Source organism: Jaculus jaculus, chromosome 5 (assembly GCF_020740685.1).
Source record: "Jaculus jaculus isolate mJacJac1 chromosome 5, mJacJac1.mat.Y.cur, whole genome shotgun sequence".
Classification (NCBI taxonomy): Eukaryota; Metazoa; Chordata; class Mammalia; order Rodentia; family Dipodidae; genus Jaculus; species Jaculus jaculus.
In genome coordinates this window covers 79,264,987-79,279,657 of record NC_059106.1, presented here as the reverse complement: position 1 = coordinate 79,279,657, position 14,671 = coordinate 79,264,987, and the positions used below count along the sequence as shown (strand labels likewise).

Sequence of the window (14,671 nt, the reverse complement as noted above, 5' to 3'; positions counted from 1 at the left end):
ATCTTAGAAAACCAAAAATAGGAAGAAAGAAAGGAGGGAGGGAGGGAGGGAGGGATGAAGGAAGAGAGAAAAGAAAGAAGGAAAATAAATTATGGATTAGACTAAAATCCTTTCTTCCACAACACAAGGCCTTAAAATTCCTGGTTTACATTAAGATTTCATTTTGGACTTCTCAGAACCTGATTTTTCTAAGTTGCACTCCTTGGTAGTCTGAGGTGTAAGCTGGGCTAAAAGAAAAACTTTCCTCTAAATATTTTTAGTGAAGATTTAAGTATGTACCATAAAGCTTGTTGGCAACTGAAAAATTGAACAAATTATTTAAAAAGTAATGAAGAAAGATACATGACTAACCTTGTCAACAGGTCTGCCTTTAACTTTTCTGAATTGTTTTTGAAGAAAGGTTTCGCTCTAGCCCAGACTGACCTGGACTTTGCAATATAGCCCAGGCTGGTATTGAACTCACAGAAGTCCTCTTACTTTAAGCCTTGGATTTCTAATGTGTCTCATATCTTTGTGTATTTTCAGTTGCTGAAATGTCCACAGAAGGAGGGTTTGGTGGTACTGGCAGCAGTGATGCCCAGCAAAGCCTCCAGTCCTTCTGGCCTCGGGTCATGGAAGAAATCCGGAATTTAACAGTGGTAAGAAGGATAAGAAGCATGTAAAAGATGATTAACAAAAAAACTAGTGTTTTAAAGCATATTGTATTCCTAGCCTATTATGTGAGAAAATAAAAATACAGTTTATCTTGGATGAATGAGGGACCTGTACTTGTAGCTTATTAGCTTTCTCTACTGGATACTCTATCTTGGAGGTAGTCTAATGTGAGTCATATTTTTTGGGGAAATGCAGAAAACAGACATCTCACCTTTTTATAGTAGCGAGGCCTTCATCGAGTGGTCTTCATAGATTTCTATAACTGTGAAAAAACTAGTAGACAATTTGTTCAACAACAATCTATTGTGCTTCAGGCATTCTTTCCAGGTGTTAAAACATGCACCTAGATCATGGTTTCTCAAAACTTGCATTAAGATTTTTGCCGAGCGTGGTGGCACATACCTTTAATCCCAGCACTGGGGGGGGGGGGCAGATGTAGGAGGATCACTGGGAGTTGAGGCTCAGGGCTGTGGGCAAGTTGTAGTTGTTTCCGATCTTGTCTCGGCACTAGCCAGACAAGGAGCCCGGCCCAGCCCAGCTCAGGTCCTCTCTTGAGCGCCAGCCTTGCTGTCCTCCTATCCCCTTTGTGGGCTATGGTAGTCGAATGACACCCAAGCTAGCCTGGCTCTGGGGCCTTGAGGAGACCATGTCCAAGATCCTCATGTGACTCATGCAACCTAGGTTCCTCTCCTCTTGGGAGCTCAGGTGCCACCCTAGAAAGGTCTGCAGGAGAACCAGGCGTGGTGGCATATTTCACCTTTTTTGAAATACCTCTAGACATCAGGAATGGCCCTTTGGGCTAAAATCCTCTCCTATTGAGACACTGACTTAGAAAAATCAAATGTAACCCCACCTTTGAGGAACATATAATCTGGTAAATACAACAAGAGTAATTTAGTTAGTAGGTATTTACTTGGCACAGTAGTGAATCCTGAAGCAGTGAAAGACAAAACTGCTATGTGAGCAGAGTGTCTGTTTTTCTCTGATTAAGGAAGGCTTTAAGTAAGGGCAACATGTATGTTGGGCCTTGAAGTAAGAGTGAGCATGCACCAGATGGCTGGAATGGGAGACTAAATAAATATATCCTAGGCAGCGAGAAGGGCATGTGCACAAGCCTGGAGGCCTGGAGGGAAGAGCTTTGTGTTTAGGAAAGTAACGCGAAGTAGTAGAGGTTGTAGTATGTAGTGTGAAGGTGGTAGCAGAAGGTAAGGCAGGTCAGAGCAGCAGTGTTTTTAGAATGTAGTGGTATGTCCTTAATGAAGGTTGTTACTTTTGACTGGGGGTGGTGGTACACGCCTTCAATCCCAGCAGAGATAGAAGGAACGCCATGAGTTCAAGGCCAGCCTGAGACTACATAATGAATTCTAGGTCAGCCTGGGCTAGGGCGAGACCCTAACTTGAAAAATAAAACAGCATTATCAACAGCAAAAAAAAAAAAAAAAACCTAAAGGAATGTTACCGTTGGTGCTTTCTTAGCAAGTAATAAAGGAGCGAGCTCCCTGTGTCAAATGTGTCATTGCTGCCTTGGGGGCATGGGCACCCTGGCAAAGCAGACACTACATGCTTTACTGGTGTGTAGCTAATGTTGCAAGTCTTAGATTGAGTGGCCTTTATGCTCTGATAAATTCATTTACTAAACAAATCCTTTTTTTTTTCCTACTTTGGCCTGTACTCTGTGGATCTAGTGGTACACCAAATAGGACAAATCACTGTCTTCATGGAAAATGAGTTCTCACGGAACAGACTGTAAACAAATGACAAATCCAGCTAACTTCTCACTGTGATAAATGCCCACTGGCATCAGGGAGATTCGATTAATATCCTTAATGTACCTCTGGGTGGTGTTTGGTTACAGGCAGAGATTTCAGTAGTTGAACTTGGCTGGGTTTTATCTAGAGTTGCTGATGTTCAGAGATTTCCCCTGAATAGTCAGACTTGTTTTCAGTAGTCTCAAGTGATAGTTAACTATACTGTCTCAGATAGAAAAAGGAAGGGTTGAGACGAAATTACAAAATCGTCAGTGGGATGCCTTGCTCATATTTTCAGGAGATAATCTAATGGTTAAGCCTACTGGATTTATGTGCTATTGGTTAGCCTGGTATAAAACAAGTGCTTCTCTGGCCAGTGCAGCAGGTCTGTGCTGCAGTTTGAGCTCAGAGGCATAAATCCAGGATCAGGCAGGTAGCTAGACACTCTGGAGGCTTATGCTCAACTTTTCTATATTTTGTTGCCCCTTCCTTCCTCCCTCCATTCCTCCCTCTCTCCCTCCCTTCCTTCCTTCCCTCCTTCCCTTATCTTACCCTTTCTGTCTGTCTGTCTATCTTTCCTTCCTCCCTCCCTCCCTCTTTTTTTTTTTTTTTTTTTTTTTGGCTTTTCGATGTAGGGTCTCACTAGCCCAGGCTGACCTGGAATTTACTATGTAGTCTCAGGGTGGCCTCGAACTCACTGTGATCCACTTACTTCTGCCTCCCAAGTGCTGGGATTAAAGGCGAGCACCACCACGCCTCTCTTTTTTTTTTTTTTTTTCTTCTTCCTTGAGGTAAGGTTTCACTGTAGCCCAGGGTGATCTGGAATTCATTGTATAATTTCAGGGTGGCCTGGAACTCACAGTGCTCCTTCTACCTCTGCCTCCTGAGTTCTGGGATTTAAGACATACTCCATCACACCTTGCTTTGTTGTCTTTTTATTAAGTTAGTGCTTTTAGAGAACAGTTTAACAAAATGTACCACCTTGACCATTTGTTTTTAGGGAGACTCAGATTAAGGGAAGGAAGGAGGAGGAGCGAAGTGTGGAGAATTACCACCATGAGGGGAGAAAGGGGTAGGTCCTGGAAATTCAGGAGAGATAACATCTAGCAAAAAGAGAGCTGCCCTGACCATTTCTTAATGCTAAGCTTGGTAGTCCTCCCCGCCCCCACCTTCCAGGTATTTTCTCTCTGTAGTCCAGGTTGACCTAGAATTCACTTTATAGTCTTAGGGTGGCCTCAAACTCAATGCGATCCTCCTACCTCTGCCTCCCAAGTGCTGGGATTAAAGGCGTGCGCCACCATGCCCGGCTCAAAAAAAACATTCTAATGATCTGTTGCAATCATCTTTGAGTTTCTGTCAGACAATACCCAACCAAAAGCTGCTTGTGAGAGAAAAGGATTTATTTTGGCTTACAGACTCAAGGGGAAGCTTCATTATGGCAGGGGAAACCACGGCATGAGCGGAGTCTGGACATCACCTCCAACATCAGGTGAACATCAGCATCAGGAGTGTGTGCCAAGGGAAAGCTCGCTAGGTCACCTATAATCCTACCCCCAACAGCACATGTCCCTCTGGAGATTACAATTCCCAACTTGCCACCAGCTGGAGACCTAGCATTCAGAACACATGAGTTTTTAGGGGACACGTAATTCAAACCACCACATGGTCCATGAATCCATGTTTACATCTGGGATTGCAGTTGGTTAAAAACCATATCAAAATAATTCATTTTTGGTTTTTTGAGGTCGGGTCTCACTCTAGCCCAGGCTGACCTGGAATTCACTATGTAGTCTCAAGGTGGCCTCGAACTCATAGCGATCCTCTTACCTCTGCCTCCCGAGTGCTGGGTTTAAAGGTGTGCATCACCACACCTGGCCATACTAAAATAATTCTATACCCTCAGCAATTACATAAAATATTACATACTCCTGTTCAGCAAAGATCTAGGAACAGTAACGGTTTTTTTTGTTTGTTTGTTTGTTTGTTTTTGTAGCAGTACTAGGAATCAAACCAAGGATCTTATACATACTAGGCAAGTGCACATCCACTGAGCTGTACCACCAACCCTTGTGTCTTAAGACATGCTATGTAGCTTGGCTCTGTTCTCTTTTTTTCACCTCCCAAATGGAAGGATTACAGACATATGCTACCATGCCTAGTACCAGTAGTGGAAGGTTTTTTTTAAAAAATATTTTATTTATTATTTGTTTATTGACAGAGAAAGAGGGAAAAGAGAGAGAGAGAATGGGCATGCCAGGGCCTCTAGCCACATGTGCCCCCTTGTGCATTTGGATATTAGTTGTTTTTTTTTTTAGCATGTATATGGTATGAATGTGCATATGTGTTTTTGTGGGGGGGGGTGCATATGTGTGCAAATGGAGGCCAGAGGTCAACACTGGGTATATTTCTTTCCTTTAAAATTTTTTTTTTATTTATTTGAGAGAGGGAAAGAGGCAGAGAGAGAATGGGTGTTCCATGGCCTCCAGCTACTGCAAACTCCAGACTTGCACCACCTTGTGCATCTGGCTTACGCGGGTCCTGGGGAACTGAAGCAAGGTCCTTTTGTTTTGCAGGCAAACACTTTAACTGCTAAGCCATCCCTCTAGCCCCAGTGTATTCTTTTTTATATTTATTTATTTGAGAGCAACAAACAGAGAAAGAGACAGACAGAGAGAGAGAATGGGCCTCCAGCCACTGCAAACAAACTACAGATGCGTGCGCCCATTGTGTATCTGGGTAACGTGGGTCCTGGGGAATCAAGCCTCAAACCAAGGTCCTTAGGCGTCACAGGCAAGGGCTTAACCGCTAAGCCATCTCTCCATCCCCCACCCCCCGTGTATTTCTTAATTGCTCCTTTTCTTAAAGGTTTTGTTTGTTTTTCAAGGTAGGTTCTTATCAGCCCAGGCTGAACTGGAACTCACTATGTAGTCTCAGGGTGGCCTTGAACTCATGGCTATCCTCCTACTCTACCTGCCAAATACTGGGATTAAAGGCATGTACCTTCATGCCAGGCTTGTTTGTTTTTTTTTTAATTTACAACTTCCATAACTATAAACAATATACCAAGATCATAATACCGTCCCATCACCCTCCTCTTTTCCCTTCCAAATCCCCTCTGCACTGAATCCCTTCATCTTTCCAACAAGTCTCTGTGATCTTCCTACCTCTCCTTTCCAAGTGCTGGGATTAAAGGAATGTATCACCACACCCAGTGGCTCTTACATTCTTTTTAAAATATATTTTATTTATTTGTTTGAGAGAGAGAATGGGCACAGCAGGACCTTCAGCCACTGCAGACAAACTCCAGACACATGTGCCACCTTGTGCATCTGGCTAACGTGGGTCCTGGAGAGTTGAACTGGGGTCCTTTGGCTTTGCAGGCAAGCGCCTTAACCGCTAAGCCATCTCTCCAGCCCCGGCTCTTACATTCTTACTGCCACCTCTTCTGCATTGGCCACTGAGGCTTGGAGGATGTGATAGAGGTGTCCCATTTGGTGAACACTACCTTGCTATTTCTCAACATTTTGGTGAGTTTTGAATCACCCTAGTGATTACCACCACCTGAAAAGAAACTTCTCTCACCACAAAATGAAAATAATGTTAACATATATAACATAAACATAAGTGTTTAGAGGACAGTTTGATGGGCATAATATATTCTTTTAGATTGATAACAGTAGTAGTTTCTCCTATTGGACTTATGACCTTTTATTGTTGTTGATTATTTGTTTATTTAATTTATTTACAAAGTAGAGTCTCACTGTAGTCCAGGCTGACCTGGAATTCACTATGTCATCTTGGGGTGTCCTTGAACTCATGGCAATCCTCCTACCTCTGTCTCCCAAGTGCTGAGGTTAAAGGTGTGGACCACCACACCTGGCTCTTTTTTTTTTTTTAATTTTTTTGAGAGAGAGAATGGGTATGACAATATATCCAGCTACTGCAAACAAACTCTAGACACATGCGCCACCTTGTGCATCTGGCGTACATGGGTCCTGGGGAATTGAACCTGCGTCCTTTGGTTTTGCAGGCATGTACCTTAACTGCTAATCCATCTCTCCAGTCCTTTTTGTTTGTTTGTTTGTTTGTTTGTTTTTTAAGTATTTTATTTTTATTTGAGAGAGAATGGGCCGACCAGGGCCTCTAACCACTGCAAATGAACTCCAGATATATGTGCTGCCTTGTGCATCTGGCTTATGTGGATACTGGGGAATCAAACCTGGGTCCTTTGGCTTTGCAGGCGATAGCCTTATCTGCTAAGCCATCTCTCCAGCTTCCTCCCCATTCCCCCCCTTTTTTTTCCAAGGTAGGGTCTCTCCAACCCTGGCTGACCTGGAAGTCACTTTGTAGTCTCAGGCTGTCCTTCAACCTAGGTTTGTAATTAGGTTTTCAGTACCAGACATGCATTCCCTCCCATTGAACGGGTGTCAAGTTCAATCAGAGAGCATTTTGTTTCCTCCAAAACAGATATACCACAGTGGTCCTTTTGGTCTGGCTGGCCAACCAATGAAGCATGGATGGTCCGCTGCTGGTTAACACTGTTGATGACTTTTCTCTGTTAATCTTTCCAGCATCCTAACAACTAGCCAGCAGGGAGAAGAGGCTTCCAGTTAGGTTGTAGCTTAGTTTTTTGTTTTTCTTTTTAATTTTTCGAGGTAGGGTCTCAATCTAGCTCAGGCTGACCTGGAATTCTCTATGTAGTCTCAGGGTGGCCTTGAACTCACAGTGATCCTCCTACCTCTGCCTCCTGAGTGCTGGTATTAAAGGCGTGTGCCACCACACTCAGCAGTAGCTTAATTTTTCAATGTTCTGCAGTGTAAGCATATGGAGTCTTCAGCAATAGGGTTTTAAAATCTGGTTCTAGTGGGCAACCAAGGTTGTAATGTTTTAGAGGCATCAGGGGCCTCACTGGGCAACAACTCACTGGAACATACCGTTGTCACTGGATTTGTTGTCGTTGTTTTGTTTTTTGTTTTTCAAGGTATGGCCTTGCTTTAGCCCAGGCTGACCTGGAATTCACTATGTAGTCTTAGATTGGCCTCAGACTCATAGTGATCCTTCTACCTTGACCTCTTAAATGCTGGGGTTAAAGGTGTGTGCCACCATTCCCAGCTGGCTCTGAAACATTTCTTTTTTTTAAAAATTTTTTGTTTTTATTTATTTATTAGAGAATGACAGACACAGAGAGAAAGAGGCAGATACAGAGAGAGAATGGGCACTCCAGGGCCTCCAGCCACTGCAAACGAACTCCAAATGTTTGCATCCCCTTGTGCATCTGGCTAACATGGGTCCTGGGAAATCGAGCCTCGAACCAGGGTCCTTAGGCTTCACAGGCAAGCGCTTAACCGCTAAGCCATCTCTCCAGCCCATCCAGCCTCTATTTTAAAAATATTTATTTATTTATTTGAGAAAGAGACAGAGCGAGAAAGAGACAGAGAGGTAGGGCAGAAGTAAGAGGATAGCCTTGAGTTCAAGGCCACCCTGAGACTACATAGTGAATTCCAGGTCAGTCTTACCGGTTAGATCTAGTTGGTAACCAAATGCTTTAGCAATGGCCTGCATTGTTTGGGGGACCTTGTGGGCTTCTATGACCAGCAGCTCACTGTAGAAGGTAATCTAGTTCTGGCACTGTGATTTACCAGCAAGCGCCTGTGGGTTTAGGGATGAACTTTCTCCAATCCCTAATCAGGAGGATTCTTTCTTTTTTAAAAAATTATTTATTTTTTTATTTATTGGAGGGGGTACAGATAGAATGGGAACACCAGGGCCTCTAGTCACTGCAGATGAACTCCAGATGCATGTGTTACCTTGTCATCTGGTTTATGTGGGTTCTGGGGAATTGAACCCAGGTCCTTAGGCTTTGTGGTCAAGTGCCTTAACCACTAAGTCATCTCTCCAGCCCATCAGGAGGATTGTTTCTATCATAGTGATTCATGTGATTCCCATACCCTGTATTTTCTATGTAACTGCCTGTCAAATATTCCTCCTCTCATCCCTCTTGTTTTCCTCTCTGCTAGACTCATTCTAGTTCCTTGCCAATACCACTCATACTTACTACAACTTATTTTTAAAAAGTCAAGCTGTTTCACGTTAGGAACCACATATGACAGAGAACATGCAGCATTTGTCTTTTTAAGCCCTCTTAACCTTGATTAGTATGAGTTTCCAAATCCAGCCATTTTCCTGTAAATTTCATTATTTCATTTTTCCTGTCCACTGAATAGAATTCCATTGTGTATATGTACCACATCTTCATTATCTGTTCATCAGTTGATTGTCATCTGGACTGATTCCATTCCTGGCTATTGTGAATAGAGCAGCAACAAACATTGCAGAGTAAATACCTGTATAGTAAAGTGTAGAAACATTAGGTATAAGCTCAGAACTGATGTAGCTGGATCAGATGGCACATCTATTTTCAGATTTTTTTTGTTTTTGTTTTTTTGAGGTAGGTTCTCACATCTGGCCCCAGGCTGACCTGGCATCGAACTCACAGTAAACCTCCTATCTCTGCCTCCCAAGTGCTGGGTTAAAGGCCTGAGCCACAACACTCAGCTGTATGTTCAGAGTTTTCACACCTGTTATCTTAAGGTGTTTGTGGAGCTTGGTTGTTTTCTTGATTTTTCATTTCCTTTCACATCTGTTCTTGGTTTTTTTTTTGGGGGGGGGTCTTTAAAATATATTTATTTATTTGAAAGAGGAAGGGAGGGAGAGAGACCAAGAGCAAGAGCACACCACAGCCTCCAGCCTCTGTAAACAAACTTCAGAAACATGTGCCACTTTGTGTATCTGGATTTTTGTGGGTACTAGGGAATCAGGCTTTGCAAGCAAGTATCTTTAACCACTGAGCAACCTATCCAGCCCATAAAGATTTTTATTTATTTGAAACTGGGTGTGGTGGTGCATGCCTTTAATCCCAGCACTCAGGAACTCAGGAGGCAGAGGTAGGAGGATTGCTGTAAGTTTGAGGCCAGCCTTGGACTAGAGTGAGTTTCAGGTCAGCCTTGGCTAGAGCAAGGCCCTACCTTGTAAAGCCATTAAAAAAAAAAAAAGACTTATTTATTTGAGAGAGAGGATTGGAGAGATAGCTTAGCAGTTAAGATGTTTGCCTGTGAAGTCTAAGGGCCCAGGTTTGATTCCCCAGTACCATGTAAGCCAGATGTACAAGGTAGCACATGCTTCTAGAGCTTGTTTGCAGTGGCTGGAGGCCCTAACACACACATTGTTTCTCTATCTGCCCCTTCCTCTCACTCCCTCTTTCCTTCTGTCTCATTCATAGATAAATAAATGGGTCGGTAGGTGTTGAACATTTATTTGAGAGGAAAAAAAGAATATTGGTGTACCAGAGTCTTTTGCTCCTGCAAACAAACTCCAGATACATGTACTGCATTGTGCATTTGGCTTTACATAGGTACTGGGGAATTGAACCCAGGCCAGCAGACTTTGCAAGCAAATACCTTTAACCACTAAACCATCTCCACAACCCTAGTTCTAGTTTTTAAAAAATATTTTATTATTACTTATTTATTTGACAGAGGAAGAGAGAGAATGGTTGTACCAGGGCCTCCAGCCACTGCAAATGAACTCCAGATGTGTGTACCCCCTTGTGCATCTCGCTAACAAGGGTCCTGGGGAATCAAACTTGGGTCCTTTGGCTTTGCAAGCAAACACCTTAACTGCTGAGCAGTCCCTCCAGCCCCCTAATTCTAGTTTTTATTATTGTTTTTTTTTCCTCCTATAGCCTCTTGGGTATGTTTGTTTTTCTCTTCAGTGTGAACTATTCCATCCATTATATTTTGTAGGGCTGGTTTTGTGCTTATATGCTCATAAAGGTGGCTTTTATCATTGAAAGTTTTTCTTTCACCTATTATTATAGGTAATTTTTCTGGGTATAATAGTGTGGATTTTCAAATTTTGGAATACTTTTCCAAGCCCTTTCTGGCTTTTAGAATTTCCATTACAAAGTCAGAAGCAATTCTGACAACTTACCTTTGTAAGTGATGAGCTTTTTTTGTTGTTGTTTAGCTTTTAATACTCTCTGTATTTTTTTTTTCTGTGTTTACTATTCTTTTTTGTTTCATTCTTCTTTTTAAATTTTTTTTTTTTTATGTTTTGGTTTTTTGACATAGGATCTCACTCAATCTTAGGCTGACCTGGAATTCATTATGTAGTCACAGGGTGGCCTTGAATTCATGGTGATCCTCCTACCTCTGCCTCCTGAGCGAGTACTGGGATTAAAGGAATGTGCTCCAACATCCGGCTTGTTGTGTTTTTCAAGGTAGGGTCTCACTCTAGCCCAGGGTAACCTGGAATTCTCTATGTAGTCGCAGAGTAGTCTCCAACTCACAGTGATCCTACCTTGGCCTCCTAAATGCTGGGAATAAAAGTGTGTGCCACCACGCCTGGCTGTGTTCAGTGTTCAAAGTATAATTTGATATGAGGTATTTCTTCTCTGCTCTTGTCTCTTTGGTCTTACTGTGTGCCTCCTGTACCAGAATGGGGCTTTGCTTTAGTCAGATTAGGAAATTGTCTTCTATAGTTTTATTGAAGATATTTCCTATCTCCTTGGCCTATTTTTCTCCCCCTTCTTCTTTGCCATGGTTTGAATGTTTGGTCTTTTTAAAGTGTTCACATTTCCCTCATATCCTGTTTTAGTGTTTGTTTGCTTTTAACTTACTAAGTTTGGATTCCTGGTCTATTTCTTGTCTTGTCCTTGAGTTCTGATAGTCTGCCCTCCCTCCTCCACATGATCTATTCTGTTGTTGAGGCTTTCTTGGGAGCCTGTTAAATGGGTTACTTTTTTTTTTTTTTCCCCAGTTTCTCCATCTCTTCTGGGGAATCTGAATTCAGGGTCTCATGCTTACAAAATAAACATTTTACTGTTTGAGCCAACCCCAGTAGTGGATGTTTGACATTGAAGGGTTTTTTTTTTCTTTTTTTGAATACTTATTTATTTGAAGGGGGAGGGCTGGAAAGGTGGCTTAGTGATTAAGGTGCTTGTCTGTGAAGATGAGGACCCAGGTTCAATTCCCTAGTAGCTACATATGTCAGATGCACAAGGTAGTACATGTTAGAGGCCCTGATGTAGCCATTTTTAAAAAAAGGAAAAAAAGAAAGAGTGAGAATGGGCAGACCAGGGCCTCTAGCCACCGCAAATGAACTCCAGACATGTGCACCCCTGTATCTGGCTTCCATGGGTACTGGGAGATCAAACGTGGGTCCTTGGACTTCATAGGCAAGCACCTTAACTGTTAAGCCTAAAATAGGGGTAGTCAGGCCAAATGAGCCAACAGGTGCAATAGTGACACATCTGTCATGGTGGAAACCAACTGTCCTCTAATTGGACTGGAGGCCTGCTCCATGGGAGGGAATACACCCCTGATACTGAAAACAAAACAGGGGTAGTCATGAGCCCTAGCGGTGTAACGTCTGCTGCTGTCTGCAAGCAAAGAGAGAGAGAGAGGTAGAGAAAAGAGAGACAGACAGAGAGAATGGGTGCACCAGGGCCTCTAGCCACTGCAGATGAACTCCATATGCTTGTGCCACTTTGTGCATCTGGCTTTCCGTGGATACTGGGGAATCAAACTCAGGTCACTAGGCTTTGCAGTCAAGTGCCTTAACCACTGAGCCACCTCTCTAGCCCTGAAAGTAAGACTCTTCTTAAAGCATCTTATTCCTTCATAATACCTCAGCCTGCAGACAGATGTCCACACTACCAGACAGCCCTGCAGGGCCAGCCTGCTCCCATCTCAGGGCTTCTTTCTATTCTTGGTTCCTTACGGCAGGAATGGCCCTGCAGACTCCACTCAAATGCTATACGACACACCTGGCTGATCCTAACTATGCACTTTCTCGTCCCAGGAGGTCTGTATCCTGTATAAGTTCTGTCTTCCCTTCCTCTCACTGAGCCAGTGCCTATAGCCAGCGCACTACACATCCAAGCACAAGGAAAGGTTCCATTATCTCTCTGCAACTATGACAGGGGTCAGTATAGCCCGTGGCAATGCCCTCCCTCCCCCCACTTTCCCCTTTGAAACTCCACTCTCCACCATATCCCCTCATCCTCTCAATCAGTCTCACTTTTATTTTGATGTCATGATCTTTTCTTCCTCTTATGATGGACTTGGGTAGGTAGTGTCAGGCACTGTGAGGTCATGGATATCCAGGCCATTTTGTGTCTGGGGGGAGCATGTTGTAAGGAGTCCTACCCTTTACATTCTTTCCACCATCTCTTCCACAATGGACCCTGAACCTTGGAAGGTGTGATAGAGATATTGCAGTGCTGAGCACTCCAGTCACTTCTTCACAGCACCATGATGCCTTCTGAGTCATCCCAAGGTCACTGCCATCTGAAAAGAGAAGGTTCTATAACCAAAAGTGAGAGTAGCATTGATATATAGGTATGAATATTCAGAGAAATGTTTACTGGGCAGTTTGAGCATAGTATATACATTTAGCCAGACAGCAGCAGATGTTAAACTCTTATGGCTATAACTACCCCTATTTTAGGTTTTCAGTATCAGGGATGAATTCCCTCCCATGGAGCGGGCCTCCAGTCCAATTTTAGAGGGCAGTTGGTTTCCACCATGACGGATGTGCCACTATTGCACCCACTGGCTCATTTGGCCTGACTGGCCAGATATAAGGCTTGCAGTGTCCATAGTTGAGTATCTTCACTGGTAGTTTCTGTTTTTCCCATTGAACTGTATGCAGCATGGCTTCTTCCAGCTTTCGGTCAGCTGGTCTACATGGAGGAGGGTATCAGCTAAGTTTCAGCAGGATTTTTCAGTGGCCTTGTAGCCCAAGTATGTGTAGTCTTCAGCAGTACAACCCTTGTTTTTTATTTTATTTTTATTTATTTATTTATTCAATTTTAGTTTTCTGAGGTAGGGTCTCACTCTTGCTCAGGCTCACCTGGAATTCACTATGTAGTCTCAGGGTGGCCCTGAATTCTCTGAGACCCTCCTACCTCTGCATCCTGAGTGCTACCGCACCCGGCTGTTTTTTTTTTTTTTTTAATTTTTTTAAATTAATTTATTTGCAAGCAGAGAGAGTAAAAAGAGAGAAGAGACATCGAGAATGGGCGCCAGGGCATCCAGGCGCTGCGGACAGTTTCAGGTGCATGTACCACTTTGTGCATCTGGCTTTATGTTATGTGAGTACTGGGAAAGCAAACCTGGGTCATTAGGCTTTGCAGGCAAGCGCCTTAATCACTAAGCCATCTCTTGAGTCCAACATTTGAGTTTTATAACCTCTTTCTACCTCCTTGGAAGTGGGGAAGAGAAAGCTAACTTTGTCTTTGGGGTGGTAATGTGGGGTTAGATGGGAAAGTGATGATGCTGAATCTTGGAAAACCCAATTTCCCCCTGTAGAAATATTTCCTTTTCCCTTCATTTAGGGGTAGTTTGATGCCTAAATCATTTTCCTTTAACTGATGGCTTTATCTTTTCATTCTTCAGTACCTCTAGTTTGGATGGTGCATTTATTTTTGGGGGGGATGGTGATATTTGTAACGCTACAAATAATGTAACTATTTAAAAATAAACTTTATTGGCTGGATGTGGTGGCGCACACCTTTAATCCCAGCACTCAGGAGGCAGAGGTAGCAGGTTCACTGTGAGTTCAAGGCCACCCTGAGACTACATAGTGAATTGCAGGTCAGCCTGGGCTAGAATGAGACTCTACCTTGAACCCCCCCCCCAAAAAAAAAAGAACTATTACAAAACAGGCCCTGTGTTATGAGCGCTTCCTGTAGAGCATCCCTTCCAAAACTTTATTGTGTATTGTGCTGAAAATGGCACTAATTTAGGTTGGTGTGGAGACTGTTTCTTTCTTTAAAAAAAAAAATAGGGGCTGGAGAGATGGCTTAGTGGTTAAGGTGCTTGCCTGCAAAGCCAAAGGACCCAGGTTCAATTCCCAGGACCCACGTAAGCCAGATGCACAAGGGGGTGCATTCATCTGGAGTTCGTTTGCAGTGGCTGAAGGCCCTGGTGTGCCCATTCTCTCTTTCTACCTGCCTCTTTCTGTATCTCTCTCTTTCTCTCTTTCAAATAAATAAATAAAATCGTTTATATGCAAGGAGTGGGGGGAGAATGGACATGTCAGGGCATCCCACCACAGCAAATGAACTCCAGCTGCATGCCAGTTATGTGCATCTGGCTTTATGTGGGTACTGGGGAATGAAACCTGGGTCCTTTGGCTGCCCACAAGTAACTTAACTGCTAAGCCATCTCTTCAGCTCTATTTTTTCATTTGCTGTGAATGTGTGT

General features: G+C 43.2%; 1 protein-coding gene across 3 annotated transcripts in view; it reads left to right on the top strand.

The window, feature by feature from the left end:
• Nfyc (nuclear transcription factor Y subunit gamma) overlaps positions 1 to 14,671 on the top strand; it is a 98,000-nt gene that overhangs the window by 53,507 nt on the left and 29,822 nt on the right. For 2 of the 3 annotated variants that reach the window (XM_004670495.3, XM_045149876.1), the window contains exon 2: positions 526 to 638. In XM_004670495.3, the coding sequence (XP_004670552.1) occupies positions 534 to 638 (105 nt within the window). In that variant the 5' untranslated portion in view covers positions 526 to 533. Of the gene's footprint in view, positions 1 to 525; positions 639 to 14,671 lie in introns of those variants that run through there. The other variant, XM_045149877.1, reaches the window with a different exon arrangement.